The 16,330-nt window shown below is 40.7% G+C and overlaps 4 protein-coding genes across 15 annotated transcripts; all 4 read left to right on the forward strand.

Moving 5' to 3' along the window:
- Positions 1–1,348: 1,348 nt before the first annotated feature.
- On the forward strand, positions 1,349–3,091 carry LOC140802593 (F-box protein SKIP22-like). Its single transcript, XM_073158124.1, has one exon. It carries the CDS (start codon positions 1,399–1,401, stop codon positions 2,668–2,670), a length of 1,272 nt encoding a protein of 423 aa, XP_073014225.1. The 5' UTR covers positions 1,349–1,398; the 3' UTR covers positions 2,671–3,091.
- A 2,336-nt stretch (positions 3,092–5,427) lies between these two features.
- LOC140802594 (transcription factor bHLH74-like) lies at positions 5,428–9,371 on the forward strand. Of its 11 annotated transcripts, none has more exons than XM_073158130.1 (11): positions 5,428–5,838; positions 6,007–6,163; positions 7,204–7,439; positions 7,552–7,649; positions 7,733–7,945; positions 8,020–8,085; positions 8,172–8,261; positions 8,405–8,476; positions 8,608–8,790; positions 8,872–8,959; positions 9,045–9,371. In XM_073158130.1, the coding sequence occupies exons 3-11, from the start codon at positions 7,229–7,231 to the stop codon at positions 9,062–9,064; spliced, it is 1,041 nt and encodes a 346-aa protein (XP_073014231.1). In that variant the 5' UTR covers positions 5,428–5,838; positions 6,007–6,163; positions 7,204–7,228; the 3' UTR covers positions 9,065–9,371. The 11 variants fall into 11 exon arrangements, with proteins under 11 accessions (XP_073014231.1, XP_073014235.1, XP_073014230.1 ...); XM_073158134.1 differs by having other exon boundaries at positions 8,172–8,240; XM_073158129.1 differs by lacking the exon at positions 6,007–6,163.
- A 320-nt stretch (positions 9,372–9,691) lies between these two features.
- On the forward strand, positions 9,692–12,162 carry LOC140802596 (uncharacterized). 2 transcript variants are annotated; one of them, XM_073158139.1, is made up of 5 exons: positions 9,720–9,933; positions 10,036–10,254; positions 10,381–10,446; positions 10,831–10,882; positions 11,683–12,162. In XM_073158139.1, the coding sequence occupies exons 1-5, from the start codon at positions 9,781–9,783 to the stop codon at positions 11,766–11,768; spliced, it is 576 nt and encodes a 191-aa protein (XP_073014240.1). In that variant the 5' UTR covers positions 9,720–9,780; the 3' UTR covers positions 11,769–12,162. The 2 variants fall into 2 exon arrangements, with proteins under 2 accessions (XP_073014239.1, XP_073014240.1); XM_073158138.1 differs by lacking the exon at positions 10,831–10,882 and having other exon boundaries at positions 9,692–9,933.
- A 1,647-nt stretch (positions 12,163–13,809) lies between these two features.
- On the forward strand, positions 13,810–15,084 carry LOC140802592 (receptor-like protein 44). Its single transcript, XM_073158123.1, has one exon. The coding sequence runs from the start codon at positions 13,922–13,924 to the stop codon at positions 14,741–14,743; it is 822 nt and encodes a 273-aa protein (XP_073014224.1). The 5' UTR covers positions 13,810–13,921; the 3' UTR covers positions 14,744–15,084.
- The last annotated feature ends 1,246 nt before the right edge of the window (positions 15,085–16,330 follow it).

Raw genomic sequence — 16,330 nt, forward strand, 5'->3', positions numbered from 1 at the left:
GAATGCTGTGTACCATGTAAGATGTTGTCATAAATGGTAATCAGAGGATAAGGATCTCCATCCTGAAGCAGGAAAAGAAAGATTAAAACTTTCCTTTGCGTTAGCAGATAATGATTATTCTAAACTATGCTAAAACCCGTAGATTATTCATCCGATGACTGTAAGTTAAAGTAAATAAAACCCTTGAATTTTGAGTTGACCAGTATTTCCAGTAATTAGATTTTTAATAAAAACAAAGAGAGGGAGAGAGTGAACCACGTAGTTTTCTTATCACTGGAGCTGTGGTCTATGGAGCAATATAGTATAAATAATTTTACTATAGAAATTAATATAAAAAGCATATGTATAAACTTCTAACTTCATTATAGATACATTAAAATTTCAAAATCTCTCTCTCTCTCTCTCTCAACTTGGCTGCCCTGCACTCATCTTTGTAAGGAAGTACTTTTGGTAAATTAGCTATTGAATGCAAAGGTTGGCTCAGAAAATACCAATTATTGAATAAGAACCATACACTACCCGTGAATTCATGTACATTTGTCAGAAAGCACTGAAAATTAACCAAGCAGTACCTGCATGTCATATACGTATGCAGTAATTCATGATCATTGGGCACAAACATTATGGGCCGAAGCGAAGCCCAGGTAGCTTAGGATTTCAATATCAAGGTCAGGGCTTAAACAAAATGTGAAAAAAGAATGATTTTTTTGTTTTTTTCATTTTATATTTCATGTTTACTGGATCCGGGAGGAATAGTTTTACTCTCAGGCTTTCCCTTGTAACAAAAAACAAGAATAGTACCTGCCTCTCCCGATGAAACAGGATGGACAAAGTACCATCAAACATTTTTGTCTCATTTTGTTGATCATCACTACTGCCTTACAGATATCTAGATGCCCATGTGCTATGCCCTGCTCTACCTCCATTCGCCTGTGACTGTGACTGTGACTGTGACACAAAACATTTCATCTCAGACTACTCTTCCAGACTGAAACCATTTTCATGGGTCCCCTAAACTAAAGCTCCATTTAAGTGCTTCGACCCCCCATCCCCATCTCTGTCATCTTCTGTACCTTTTAATCACTTGATATTCTTTTGATTGCACGACTTCTTTTTCTTCTCTCTCTCTCTCTCTCTCTCTCTAAAGAAAGGGAGTAAGGGACTACAAAAGCCCAAAAACAACCACGCATATCCAGCCCACTGGTTTGTTGGGCTAACTTATGGTAGGCCTAGATCCACTAGGCCCATAATGAAAGAATTCGGAGTCGGATCAATATTATCCATTGTCCGACCCGTTTCACCTAATCCCCACGTGTCCGTGTCTATAGATGCGAACCAGACGCGAATAGTAACCACCAAAATCCCTAGACCTCTCGATTGATTTCGTGGCAGAAGGAGATGAAGCTTCGAATCCGATCCCTCGCGGCGAAGGAGACGATCCGCATCGACGCCCCTGGCTCGTCCTCCCTCCTCGATCTGAAAACCCTACTCGCGGGTCACCTCTCTTCCGCTGCTCCAGTCCCTCCCGAATCGATTCATCTCTCTCTCAATCGCGACGACGAGCTCTTCTCCTCTTCCCCTGACGACCCCATCTCTTCCCTTGGCCTCACCTCCGGTGACCTCCTCTTCTACTCCGTCTCCTCCGAACCGCAAACCGTAGCCGTAACCAAGAACTTAGATCCAGCCCCATCCCGGGAATTGCTGCCGGATCAAGAAGGAAAAGATCGCATGGAGGTGGACGCGAAACCTACTGTAGTGGAGAATTCCCCTTTGATTAGTCTTCTAAAGAAAGCGATGGAAGTTGAGGGTGGCAGAGCTATGGGAATTCTGGAGCACTTTGTTATCGCGATTCATGCGGCTTTTCTTGATTCCGGTTTCTTTGTTGTCGGTGGAGATGGATCTCGGTTGCCCCAAGGATGGGCTCCGGAAGCTTCTACTTTTTCCCTTAGGTACACTCTTGACCAAGTCGATGGCGAGATGTTTGATCTGGATGCAAAAGTTGCCGTCTTGAAGTTTTCAGTGATGGGGCAGTATATTATGGTATATGGATATCTTGCTGGAGGAAGTTCGGATTCGTACAGAGTGTGTCTGGATGCATTAAAGCTCGTATCTTTAGGGACTTTGAATACAGATTCGGTGAGCGATAAAGAGGACAAAGAAATCTTTGAGCTTTGGAAGGTGATGAAAGATGGGCTTTGTTTGCCTTTACAAATTGATATTTGTCTGAAGAACAAGTTGCCTTTGCCGCCGTGCTTCATGCGTCTTTCCGATGATATCAAAACCAAGATTTTGTCGTCTCTTCCTGGTGTGAATGTTGTGAAGGTCGGGGCCACTTGTTCTGAATTGAGGCAGCTCTGTTCTGATGATAATCTATGGAAGCAGAAGTTTGAGGAGGAGTTTGGGTCTACTGATAGGATGACAATAGCAGGTAGAAACTGGAAAGAGAGATTTGCAAGAGCATGGAAAGAGGAAACTACTTGCAAAAGGTCATGTTTGGGAACTACGAGAAGGTTCGGATTCGTATCAAGGCCTAGTCTTCCATTGTTTCCTGATTTTGATTTGAGTCCACCGGCGCACAGAGTAGTCCTTCCTCGCCTTCCATCTAGGCAGCAATTTCCATCCCCGTATAATAGACTTAATAGTGGTGGCCCCTTTGGTGGCATGCTATGAAATGCCTTTCAGCTTTTCGTTATCTGGTGCTGAAATAAGGTTCTGCTAAGGTTGCTGTATAGGTTAAGTCGCATACCTTTACGTGCATGAAGTTTTTCTTTCCTAGAATTTCCTACTATCTTTCGTCCCTGTTGTTCGAGCTAGTTTTTTTTTTTTTTTAAAAGAAAAAGAAAAGTATACCATGGTTTATGGAGTGATCTACATGGAGCATTGGTGTTATCATGTAGAAGGTAGCCAACTTATGTTAGTGGTTTCTTCTATGATGGAAATAAGTTTGCTTTTAGCAAAGAAAGGAGCTATGATGTAATCACTGGTAAATCAATGTTGGATCCTTTTTGTTTATTAGTTGTTGTGTACTCCGTCGAGAAATTTGCTTGAAATATGGACTTCATGAGTGAATTCAAAGTTTTCTTTTGGACCAGATTTGCACAGTTAAGTATTAGTGCATGAACAGAGTCACAGACCATTGATCTGACTGATTTCACGGACTCAGCTATCTTAGAACTTCCCATCTTGTTATCGATTTACTTATTGCTATAGGTGCAATTAATTGTTGAAGTTTTTATTATGGTTTATGATTTATGTATGATGGTCAATTTGAACCGCTGTTATCTTCTGCATCTTTTGCCATCTTATTGTGGTGAAAAGAAGGGAAAACTAGTTGATGCACAACTTCGTGAAGCCAATCCTCTTACAACAATGGCAAGAGTCGATTATCATCATGACCAAATGTATATTAGATAGCCTTTAGCATTTCTTGTAAAGTTCGTTACTTCATTATATGCTGTATTGAAGAGGCAATGCCCATAACTTTGTCCCCAACAAGTTCAGCTAGATTTTGTCCTTGCATTGAAAAATCTGAAGACATGCTTGATTATGGTCCTCCTTTCATGTATTGTCAAGTCGTGTGGATGCACTTATATTGTCATTTCTTTTTTGTTAAGTTGATCGATTAATGCCCTCAACCTATGTCATGAATTTATAGACTTCTCTGTATTTGTTGGTTGTTGTTGCACCTTAGGTAATGAGGGTACTTATGTAAGAAGTTTCCTATCACGCTTTAGATGGGGGCAAGGAACTGCTCTTTGGTATAGCGTCACCATTACAACCTTGATGTTGCTATTCCATGTACGTAGTCATTTTTACTATCTCGGGGGGTCTGATTGTTTTTTGAGTAAACTAACAGATTGTCAATCTGAGGGTTATGGCTGTTACAGTATTTCTGTTCAGAAATGCAATCTAGACTTTGAGATGTACTGTTCAATGCCTGACTCACATTTACATTACTGTCTGTTAGAACAGCTAGATTAATCTTATTATCGTGGATGATCCTCATTAATTGTAAATTTAGAGGAATTAGTAGGGGTCGATTTGGATGCATCCCAGTGGGCAGAATTCAAGCCATGTCAGTTTCGGATTAGATGTATCATGTCAGCATGGCTTGATGCTAGAGAGAATGCCCTGTCCTGATTTAGGAGAAGGCATGAAAGATGACATGCACTCCCATTAATTTGAGTGTTTTGCTGCGGTATCCATTGTTGCATCTCCAAGTAAATAGAGTTCCAAGTATTTTGTATAGAAGATTCAGTTCGTTGCAATCACTTTGAATAAGAAGAGTCGGTCATGGCTGTTCAAGTGAAATCTTTTTTCTTAGTTAATGTGTTCCCTATGCTTTACTGTTGTTATTTATTTGTCAAATAGGCTTTCGGGTACGGTGTCTTAGTTTAACAAATGGTCTAACCCTGATGTGGAACTGCATAAGAGGTGCTCAGACCCTCATTTGCTGATTCCTTCTACTGATCATATGAGCCTTTTGTCTTCCCATTTGAGAAGGGGCATGTGCAGGGGGACTAAGGTCTAAGTACCACCCAATTTCTTTTCTAATGAACTTACGTTGGTTGCAGAAAGAAAGATGATTACTTCTTACATACGCGTGCTTCCATTTTCGTAATCTAAATCAAGTATCCATTATCAGAATGCAGCTTTAATTCTACTGTTTTCTGATCCGCATTAGTGTATAGCAAGCAAGGAGATCTTCTTTGATACCTGGCAAGAGGAAGCACTCAGTAACAGGTGTACGGGGCATTGTGTAAGCCAAGAAAGGTGTCAACTTTCTGTGAGCTCTCGCCTGGTGGACATGGAAAAGGTATTTGTAAAATAGAGAGCAAGGTTGCCATCCATCTACAAGAAAGGAGTAGGTATGCTGCTGGCCTGCTATCCTCACCTGATCACTGCAATGGTGCTGTAGTTTCCTGGATCATTTTCATATCTTCTACATCATTGGTGCAGCAGGTGTTGTGTCTTCTTTGTCGAGGGGCAAGTTACAGATGTATTCGTGTCCCTCGAAGATGATGTACGCGTACCATTCTTATTGGGTGGGGATTGTTTATTCTGATACAAATTTTTATCTTGGATATCGAAGTTTAGGGATCGGATAACAAAGAACTAGATATCCCTGATTTGACCATGACGGTGTGCTTTTTATCCTACTTCTTTTATCCTTGTCTGTCTTTATGAATGAGACTACCTTTATGAATGAAGTGGCTATTCTAAAACTGTGCTGTCTTTAAAGGTTAAATCCTTGACCTCCTTAGAATCTACTAATATGAATCAAAATCTCACGGGTTTGTTAACTGTAATAAATGTATCTGGCTGGGTTTGGTCTTCCCTTTGACTATATTCTAGCAGCCAGCTACTTCCACTAGTTCAGAAGTGTAAAGGACAATAAGGTAAAAGTTTGATTAGATTCCATATGTTTTTGGGTAGGAGAAAAATGAGAGAGAGAGAGAGAGAGAGAGAGAGAGAGAGCTGTTGATGGGTTGGCAGTGACAAAAAAAGAGTGTAGAAGTAGTTGGCAGTGTGTCAGTAAAAGATCTCTCCTTCAAAGCTTGGTGTGGAAGAGAAGCACCTTCCCTCCTAAAAAGCAATAAAATAATTGGGAGATACCATAGAATAAGATTTCTCACTCCTCCAACCAAAGCTCTCCCTCTCTAAAATCAAATTATGTGACCTTGAATACCTTTGAATAGATCAAGCTTACATTAGGCTTTGGGGTACATATTTTACCAGAGCAGTTGGCAATGCTTAACCACCCCTCCAGAAGAGAGGAAAAAGGATAAAAAAAAGAAAGAAAGAAAAAAAAACACAACAGTTTCACCTCGCTGGCAGGTAACAACCACCACCACTCTATCCTAATTGTCTGAATGTAATCTTTCAAGCCATTGTCTCAATCTTGTTTCTTTTCTCCTGTTTGATTCTCTCTGCATTGCAGTAGATTCATCTTAGTGGGTATCTAATATTAGTTTGAGTAAAGTTCTTGCTTTGATATCTGATCAGTGATCATCACCTGCACCCATTTCCCAAATTCTACTGTGTTTTAGCTCGATGTGGTATTTGAAGCTTGCAGATGGGTTGATGTCTTATTTGAAGCAAATCATATGATTTACTTAAATCAGGATTTGGCACTTCTAATTTCCACTTGATACCCGTTCAGGTAATTTTCAAAGTGCCTCTGTTTTTTAGCCATCTTCACTGTTGTCTTTGCAGGCCAGAGAAGTTCTGGCATTTTCTCAAATTGGAAGATTACTCTTTCAGTAGAAACCATTTCCGTAAGGCCTTACTGCAGCATTTGATGCTTTGAAGATGTTCTTTAGATGCCTTTGTTGGTAAGAGTCAAAGAGGTTTCCAAACTATCCCTTTTATTGTTGCTGTAAAGCTTCAAATTTGCTCTTGTCGTTTACTATACCATAGTCGAGCTTGAGTTAACCCCAGGACCTCAGTGGAAAGTCCAGCAGAGTATGGTGTCTTTATGACTACTGAAGCTTGCCTTCTCTGGAAATTTCTGTTCTATTTGTTTGCCTCTCTCTGATGAGATGTAGCCTCGTGTGCCCTTCGGTTATAATCCCATTTGAATTTTCTTTTCCTCTCTTAGGCCTCAAAATCTATTCTGGGTTCATGAAATTTTATGGGCTTGGGGTGTTCAGCTAGTTGAATATTGAGCCTAGTTTGTGGAAAAGGTTAGGTTTATTCTTCAACTAGTTTGTATTGCAGAAGTTGGATGGGAGAGCCATCTTTTGCGTCAAAGAGACCACTAAGATGTAGAGCTTCTTAATGATGGGACTCATTTCGTACTTGTCTCCTTTACGCTTTGGTGAAAGGTTCACTTTCTTGTCTATGGGACTCTTTGCAGTAGGATAGATTTGATCCTAGTCTTTAAAAGTTATCCAGCTGGTGCGTATTAGATAATATGCCTGCACTATGGTTCTCTTTTCCTTCTGTTTGTCTATAGGATTCTTCGTAAGGAATTACTTTTGCTTTTTACTTCTCGGCATAAAGCTGCTAGGTTTAATTGTTCCTTGTTGAGTCCTTCAAGAAATTTACTAGTCTACTTCCAGCTATCTCTTTCGCTAAAGACAATACTAGAGCACTTTCAATAGGTGATCTGAGGACTTAATATGAAGTTGGTCGTATAGTAGGTCACTTTGCTGTATACAATCAATAATGAGATTTTTTTTTTCCTTCTATTTTGTGCAGGGAAGGAGGAATTTTGGGTTTGCAGATGTATCTGGCTAAGCAATCTGATCAAGTTGTAGGAACATCTTCAATGACAACTTCTTGTCCTTCTGCAACTTTTAGTGACCAATTCTTGGCAAGCGACTGGAACCCCCTCATATCAGTGGATCAAGCTATGGATTTTAATGGGCCAACTCCTCCTACAAAGCATAATGTTGGCGTGCAACAAACACTCCCATTTCGCAGTTCCATTGCTGGTAAATTAGGCCTTGCCACCTTAGAAATTTAGCGGCATCAGTCTTCTTACATTCTCGCGTTTGTCTAATTTTTCTTAAAACTGCCTGACTGCAAATTCTTTTTCTTCTTCAGATTTCCCTTCAACTAACAAACATAAAACTGACAAAAGCTTCGAGGTGAAGAAAAGAAAAGCTATCAGTGAAAGTGGTGCAAATTCACAGTATCCAAAGGTTTAGATGCCCAGCAACAAGTTACTTCTGTCTCTTTTATCTGTTATCTAGTTTGATAGATTTTTTTTGTCTTATTGTAATAGGATGGTAATGATGGCCAGTCTGTGAAAAATTTGGTGGAGCAAGATGAAAAAAAACTAAAGATTGACCAGAGAACTGGTGCTATCATTCAGAAGCAACCTCATATAAAGCAAGGTCAGGAGAACTCTCTGGATTCTGATGCTCCTAAAGAAGATTACATTCATGTCCGGGCCAAGCGTGGCCAAGCCACCAACAGCCACAGCCTTGCTGAAAGAGTGAGCTTTTATGCTAGTGAATTTATAGTTCTTATCTTGTCATGAGTCTGTAGACTAATTTCCTAGGATTTCAGGTGAGAAGGGAAAAGATCAGTGAAAGAATGAGGCTTCTTCAAGATCTTGTTCCAGGATGCAGTAAGGTAATCTTTACAGAGGGTCCTTATTTGTACTGTTTTCCCCTACTGCATCGTCGTATATGATCAACGAATTACTCTTGATCTGGCAGATTACTGGTAAGGCTATGATGCTTGATGAGATTATCAACTATGTGCAGTCATTGCAACGGCAGGTTGAGGTATCTTCATTGAGAATCTTAGTGAGGCTCCTATCTATAGTAATCATGTGACGGTTCATATCTGGCATGCTTGTCAACAGATATTACTGTTAGGCTATTAAAAGTGGAAGATTCATTTTGGTAATTTTCCTTCAATTTTGATCTTAGTATAATTGGAATTGCAGTTCCTGTCGATGAAGCTTGCAGTGGTCAACCCAGAACTGACTTTTGATCTTGAGCAGATTATATCAAAAGATGTAAGAGAAACATGTCTATGGATACGTGTACTTTTCCAGCATATGGTTCCTTCATTGTTGTCACTATGATTTTAGTAGTAGAAAGTTCTCCCCTTTTACCTTCCTTTTTAATTGTCTTCTCACCTATGTAGATCTTTCGTTCACGAGACGGGCATCCTGCTTTTCTTGGATGCAATCAGGAATTGAGCAATCTTCATGCCCATTTGTATGGCACGTCCGCAGAAGTTGTGATGCAACCAGAAAATTTATGCAGTATCCCAAATCAAGTCGACATCCAGCATGCTGCAACTCCCCAGTTCCCTAGCATGTCTCAGGTATATATGAAGCATTTCTTTACTGCTGCATTCCTCCTATGTATGTTTGTTTTGTGTGCATTCACCACGTCTAGTCCACAGATGCCCGGGGTGTGGGATGATGAACTTCAAAGTGTCATTCAACTGGGCTTCATTCCTGATGCAGTTCCCTGTGGCACAGAGCAATGTGGTATAGAGATCCACTTTATTTTTGAATCGTATTATTCCAAATGTTTACTACATTATGTTCATGCGAAATTGCTGGGATATATCAGGTTCCATGAAGGTGGAATAGTGAAAGACTTTGATGCACTGCCTGCTTGCTGCTAATTGGGGATGCTGTACATCTGAAAGGATTTACCATTAGTTGGAGTCTTTGGTGGAAGGTTTCGTGGATTGTACAGTTTCACTGGCCTAACCATTTCTCTTCATTTTTTTTAGGAGAAATTGTTATATCATATAAACTAGAATTTTAGTTTGGAGCCTTTTGATTGGTGTTATAGTCCATGTATGAAAAACCCTGGGAAGTTAAAATGTGGTGTCGGGTTTATGTTTTTGTTTACTTGAGTGGAATAGATGGATCATCTGATAGTTATATGCAAGGAATTTTCTTATAACAACTTGTTGATGGATTTCTGTACTTAAATCAACAGTACTATATTATTAATTATTACTTCTTCTTTTTTTAATTAAAAAGTAAAAAGTGAGGTACAAACCATCAGCATAGATGAAGATGCTTATGCATCTTCAGTTTTTTATTATAGACTTCTTTCTCCTCAAACTTTTGATTTCAACAGTCAACACTTATTCTTTGAAATAGTTATATAATTGGATGAACTAACCAATAAGTAGAAAATTAATTACCACAAGCTATATGATCCTTTCAATGAGATAAATAAATATTATAAGTACACATTGGGTACACGTGTGACACTAGATTGGTGGGCTAAGGCCCAAAAGAAAGGTGAGGCCCTTTTATGATTGGTTTGCTCGCTCGCTTGCTCTCTCTCCATGGCTTCTTTCTCCTCCTCTTTCTGCGCTCCTCGGTTCCCTTCCCACGCCTCTCAGCGCCACGCCGATGGTATCTTCCTCCCCCTTCCTCTCCTCGCTTCCTTTCGGAACCGCTCACCGCTAAAAGCCTCGAGAAAGTTCTCTTACCCGCAGGTACTACCTTCGTCTTCCTCGACCATCTCTCTCTAATCCTTTGTATTTGAAGAAATTGGTGACGGGAGGCATTTGGATTCGACTTTTTTTATACTTGGGCAGGACGCCGTGGTGGTTGTGCCAGATCCACGTGCATGGGTCCGCGATTTCGGCGGGGAAGTGGACGACGATGACGAGGATGACGATGAGGACGAAGAGGAAGAGGACGATAGGAGTTTGGATCTCCTCGTGAGGTTCCTAAACAACGTTTTCGGGAGGATATCTCGTAGGGCACGAAAGGCAGCTCGGTCGGTGCTGCCCCCTTCGATCTCTACCAAATTGGTATGTTACCTTTGTTCCTTTTCGTGTAATTTTTCAATTTCCTGTTTAAAAGTTGGATCTTTTGTTGAATTTTTGGCGATAATTGAATTGAGTGGATTAGAAAGTTGTGTTCTTGGATTGGATTAGGTGCGGTTTTCGGTCAATGGAGTCCTCATACTAGCTTTCCTGTGGATCCTGAAAGCGTTTCTTGAGGTGAACTCTACATCTTTCATGCCATTTGATATTTGCTTCTTTGCCAAAATGTTAAATAATTTCCAGTAAGGATGCGTTGTTATGGATTTGAAAAATACAAACATGTAACAAATTTGCAGAAGAAAATAATCGATTGAAGCTTTGAGATTCCATGTTGGTTCAGGATGTATTTATGATCACTAGGTTATCTGTATGGCAGAATATTTACGATAAAGTTAGAACACGTGCTGGATCTTAAATTCATTACTATCTACTTTTTACTTATCGCTTATAGCTCACTCGGGTTATTTGCCATATGTCACTTAGTATTATCATTACTACAATATGAGTTCATGTCTGTGTTGATTCGTAATCCTTTCCTGGATTGATGGTTTCTATGTACAGGAAAGTGTTAGGACCATCTATTGCCAAAATTTGCTGCTGCTAACTGTGACATGTAATTATTCCTCTATTGCTTTCTCTTAGTTTAGTCAATTATTACATTTAAAGAAGTGAAAAGCAAGCAGTGGTACCTTTAAATCTCCAATTTTATTATCTTCTCATGTACTCCTCTGTGTTCTTGTCTTTGGACTCTTGGGAACCAACTACATTACAGAGTCCGATCAGAAATGCCATTATATGTCTTTGGGCAAAACAGTGCTCACCATACTAAGTTCTCGCATGAAAATTGTTAGCACTTATCAAGTTAACAAGTGCAAGTTTAACTTCTTATGTTCAGTTTCACTGTCCATGATAGGCACAAATGCATGATTAGTGTAGCTTTTACTATTTTGTTGTATGAATTATACATTACATATACTTTTTGTGACTGTCCAATATTGCATCAATTCATTGTTACCTTTCTCTCAAGAAAATGCATTATATCTGCTAATGCCCAACGCCCTAATTTGTAAAATCTCAGAAAATTGTGTAGTCTTTTCATCTCCAAATTTTCTTTTCTTTTTTGAATTATTCTTCCTTTTTCAGTTTGTATCTGTTTATCCATTTTCAAAAGGTTCAACTTACTGGAACTATAAATAGTACGTCAGAGATTTAAAGTCATAATCTGAAGGTTAGCACTAACGGCATCAACACAAAATCCTAGTTCTGTCACTTGTTTTATTTCTGGCGCTAGTGGGTGAAAGAATGAAGGGAGCGAAGCTGCATGATCTCCCTATTGTTTTGTAGCAATTCTAGTTCAAGTGCTTGTTTTGTTCTTAGAGCCATCTCATTCTAATTCTATTGCATTAATTTCAGGTTGTTTGCACACTTGGAAGCATGGTCTTTCTAAGCATTCTGCTCGTCCGTGGAATATGGTCTGGTGTATCTTACATGAGAGATAACCAATATAACTATATAAACAGGATCGACGATGATGACAGCAGATGGAGTGGTGTACAACCTGCAGCTTGACCACTGTCTTCCTTTTCTCTTGGGGACCTTCCAAGAAGGGATTGATCTCGATCATTTTTAGATTTTGTGATACTTCACTAATGGGTTTCAAGATCCCACACTTAGAGAAGATTTTTATTGTCTTTCTGTATATTGTACTACAAATAGCATAGATTGATTAGACTACCCTGTTGTTTTGGAAGGTGGAGTTCAGCATACCGAGTAAATTCATACTTTCAGAAAATAAAACAGGAGGAAACTTTTACCATCCGGTGCAGTGTATTTTGTTAACGTAATGGAAGTGCCATTTTTATTATATATCAAGAAATGCCTTCTCTGCTCAAATATGTGCTTGTGCGAATGGAAGGCAATGATTTTTATTAAGTTCAGAGAAATGTTGATGATAATTATTGCACCGCACCCAAAAGAGATGGGTGTTGTAGGAATGTACTGCCACAGGAATTGATTGCATGAATTCCTACAAACTGAACTGCGTAGAATCCATTACTTTTTATTTTCTTTTCCCTAGTGGACACTACCAAGGGCTAAAATTATGCCCAATCTAAAGAAGGAACTTATTTTGGTTATGTGCTGTGGTATCGATTAGTGAGATTATGTTGGACTATTAGCTTGAATTTTGATTTGACAGTTCATGGGATGCAACATATTACATATATATGCATGGTGGACACCACTAGTATTAACAGGCAATAACGGTAAACGGGGAAAAGAAATCCAAACAAATCGACTCCGCCTAATTATTGCAACACATTGAAAGGTGTGGACCACCAAAGCTCGGTGGCCATTCTCCGAAGATTTATTGTGGTGGCTTCTCTCAGAGAGAGAGAGAAAGAGAGAGAGATTTTGTTTTAGTTTTACTTTTTTTTTAAAAGAAAAAAAAAGTGGGTGCTACTAATAAGTAATAACATTGAACATCATTCCTAGGTATTATAAGCATAGAAGGTCACGCCACTGTCTAATCCAAAGAGAAATCTTTCACATATTCCCAAAGCCCTAGAGATCTACAGCAGCTGAACAGTTCTGCTTACCTCACCCCCAATCACATTCCTTGAGAATGTGATAGATCATAGCGCTTATGTATGTTGATCTCAAAATATTGTTACGTACTGTTAAAGTCTGAAGTGCTGCAAGAGCAAGAGACGAATCAAAGAGTGACAGAGAGAGATAAAAGAGAGGAGAAAGACAGAGAGAGAGAGAGAGAGAGAGAGAGACAATTGTTGCAGGGATTGAGAGTGACTTAAAGAGGAGGAGGAGAAGGAGGAGACTAGCATTTAGAAAAGCTTGATCAACTTGGTACCTAGTTGGTATTAGTGGGTGGGGCGGTGCTGCTGCAATTGCATATAAGGTCTCTGGATAATGACCCCAGATGAGGAGAAACTTAGGGCACACCTCCATCAGATGACACTGGTCCTCCGGCCCACGACTGTCCGATAGAACGGACGGTGGAGGATCCTTTGAGCTGCTCCTTTCAGACTGCTGCCAATTGTACACTCGCAGACCTTCACATGTATGATACTGACACTGGTGCCATAATTGGTGGCTGGTGCAACCCAACTCCTCCTTATCTTTACCGCTAGGCTTATTAGCCATTTCGTTATACTTACTTGATAACTACCCAAAGGAGTTACTTCTTCTCTTTTAATTCACAAGTATCGGATCAAATGTACCATACTTCATTTTTGTCACCGAACAACCAATCCAAAGTAACTCATTCTGACTTCTATCAATTAATGGTTGAGGTCCACTAAATGTTGTCTGGTTCCAGTTAGAAGCAAATGAGCATATTGCACTGTTGTTAGCATGAGATTAAGCATCCTGTTTAATTGAGCTGGAGCTAGCTTTTGGGTAGTTATCTTGGTTATTATGACAACGCCATCTTGTATTTTTTAAGTTGAACTGCATAAATAGTATTAATCCAATCTTGTCCCTCAACATCAATCACCTCCCAAAAATCCACACTTTTCACCCCCCTCCCTCCTACTATCCCCTCCAAAGCGAGAAGCCCACCATAGAGCCCAACTCCTCCCCCCACCCCCTTTCTTCTCCGAACCCAATTCCAAAGGTCGTTCCTTTACCACCTCTAATGGCGGGGATGGCCTTCCTCCTCCTCCTCCTCCTCCATCTCCGTTCTCCCACTGTGGCCGACCCCGACGACGAGCGTTGCCTCTTCAACCTCCATCAATCCCTCGAAGACCCCAACGGAAGTTTGCGCAACTGGACCAAATCCACCTTCGCCTCTCCTTGCAACGGCTTCACCTCCTACCTCCAAGGTGCCACCTGCAACAATGGCCGCGTCTACAAGCTCTCCCTCCCCAACCTCTCCCTCTCTGGGACCATCTCTCCGTTCCTCTCCAACTGCACCAATCTCCAATCCCTCGACCTCTCCTCCAACTCCATCTCCGGTTCCATCCCCACCTCCCTCTCCTCCCTTCTCAACCTCGCGGTTCTCAATCTCTCGTCCAATCGCCTCTCGGGTCCAATCCCTCCTCAGCTCGCGTTTTGCGCATATCTCAACGTTATCGACCTCCACTCGAATGAATTAATCGGGCCTATTCCGGACCAGATAGGTCTTCTCGTTCGTTTATCGGCTTTTGACGTCTCCTACAACCGTCTCGAAGGACCCATACCTGTTCTTCTCTCGAATCGAACCGGAGTTGGAAGTGGGCTGCCCAGATTCAATGCGAGCTCTTTTGTGGGGAACAAGGATCTTTACGGGTATCCACTTCCGCCCATGAGAGGGAAGGGGCTCTCCGTGCTCGCTATTGTTGGCATTGGGTTGGGGAGTGGGATGTTGAGCTTGGTTCTTAGCTTTACCGCTGTGTGCATTTGGCTGCGGGTTACTGATCAGGGCACGTCGATGCCGGGGGAGGAGGGAAAGATCTCGCATCTCATGCCCGATTACTGATCTCTCCACCTTCTCCGCTTCGTTGCTCGTCGATTGCAATCCAAAAGATCCCATCTTGGAGCTGGGTTTTTCCTCTGCTCGCCTATCTCCGGATCAATTTCTTCCCCCAAAATGAGAAAAAACTCTCTCTCTCTCTCTCTCTCTCTCTCTCTCTCTCTCGGTTTAACCAATTTCTGATTTTTTTTTCTGAGAAAAAATTAAGCTTTGATAGATTTATATTTTGTATAACACAATTGAAAGCTAATCAAGTTTGTTACTCTCTGATGTAAATATCTTTTTCTTCCTTTCTGAGCGACTCTTTGGCTTCGAAAACTAAGTTAATTAAAGTACTTGCAAGCAAAGGAAGAGTCTTTAGGCAGTGGAATGATCCATTATTCTCTTTTGTTCTTCTGGATATATCTTGTTTAATCCTTGAGGTCTAGCGCAGGACCTCTGCCCTCATCAATGTTCTTGCTTGGGCTTTGGGAAATGGGAAGCTGGATCTGAGCTCGTCTGTGGGCATTCTGATTTCTTTAATACAATGGTAAACTCTCTATTATTGTTTCCTCTAATCAGCTAATTACAAAACCATCTTTTTCTGGGGCCTTGGCTTTTACGGATGATTAAGGTTAAGGAACTAGGAGTCCTGTCTACTAGGTGTAACAGGGTGCAGGTTTCTAGATCTAAACACACCAAGTGGCATTAATCTGTGTCACTAGTAGAGTCTATATAGCCTAAGGTTAAGCCCTACAATGGTCAAATTAAAGATTGTCAGTCTCTAATGCGTTTGGACTTGTAGGATTAGCATAGATTACATAGTGGATTTAAAGTAACATGAGATAAAGAAGCTGAGAGAGGTGAGTGAGATTAATTAAGGTGAACATGTGCAGCCTGGATCGTGACAGGGTTGCAGCATACAAAGACAATTAAAATCTGTGGCAACTTATGTTTGAGCCCTTCGTTCTTCTGCAGGAGGATCCTCTTCAATTAAATCTTGCATCCTTCATGATGAATGCTTGGAAAAGGGCAAGGGAGAGAGAAGCTGAGTCTTAGTCCAATCAATTAACATTATTAGACACACATAACCAAATAGCGGAATAAGGCATACCCACTGTAGCCCCAGCTCATCCAATAATATGAGCTTGTTGTAAGTGTTGGTGGAACCGTGGAAATGAGAGGAAGAGGGGTCTTTTGGGCCCCACCATTACTTCATGGTCTCCCAACCCCACCAAGATGGTATTCCACCATTAATGCGCATCACAACCTAACAGTGCTTAGCTTTTGGTGTGCTCAACCTCGGCTGCTGATTCGGCTTGGAATAAATGCAAGCACGTCTCTCCTTGGAATAATTTGGGAGGACCAAAGTGTTTTGTTCCAAATTCTAGTCAGTGGATGTGATTAACTATGATGCTGATATAGGGGTCAGCACATAGAAGCCAATATCTTAATGCTCTTCATGTCTTTTGGGCCATGACTACTTTTCCATCATGGCTGCATGCCATCTTCCGTTGCGTTCAACGACACATATGATAATATGTGGGCAAAGACAGGCGTGCTTAGGAGAGGGCCCAAAAGCCGAAAGGTTGTGTTGAAATAAAAAGAAGTGAC

Source organism: Typha latifolia, unplaced genomic scaffold (assembly GCF_019914945.1).
Source record: "Typha latifolia isolate L0001 unplaced genomic scaffold, TyphaL0001v2 contig_41, whole genome shotgun sequence".
NCBI lineage: Eukaryota > Viridiplantae > Streptophyta > Magnoliopsida > Poales > Typhaceae > Typha > Typha latifolia.

Excerpts from the sequence above, each read along its gene's own strand:
- LOC140802593 (XM_073158124.1), top strand. The coding sequence starts at position 1,399 with ATGAAGCTTCGAATCCGATCCCTCGCGGCGAAGGAGACGATCCGCATC.
- LOC140802594 (XM_073158125.1), top strand. The coding sequence starts at position 6,781 with ATGATGGGACTCATTTCGTACTTGTCTCCTTTACGCTTTGGTGAAAG. Across the intron at positions 7,946-8,019 it reads GCCACAGCCTTGCTGAAAGA|GTGAGAAGGGAAAAGATCAG; the intron begins GTGAGCTTTTAT and ends CTAGGATTTCAG. Across the intron at positions 8,477-8,607 it reads AGCAGATTATATCAAAAGAT|ATCTTTCGTTCACGAGACGG; the intron begins GTAAGAGAAACA and ends TCACCTATGTAG.
- LOC140802596 (XM_073158138.1), top strand. The coding sequence starts at position 9,781 with ATGGCTTCTTTCTCCTCCTCTTTCTGCGCTCCTCGGTTCCCTTCCCAC. Across the intron at positions 10,255-10,380 it reads CTTCGATCTCTACCAAATTG|GTGCGGTTTTCGGTCAATGG; the intron begins GTATGTTACCTT and ends GGATTGGATTAG. Across the intron at positions 10,447-11,682 it reads TCCTGAAAGCGTTTCTTGAG|GTTGTTTGCACACTTGGAAG; the intron begins GTGAACTCTACA and ends CATTAATTTCAG.
- LOC140802592 (XM_073158123.1), top strand. The coding sequence starts at position 13,922 with ATGGCGGGGATGGCCTTCCTCCTCCTCCTCCTCCTCCATCTCCGTTCT.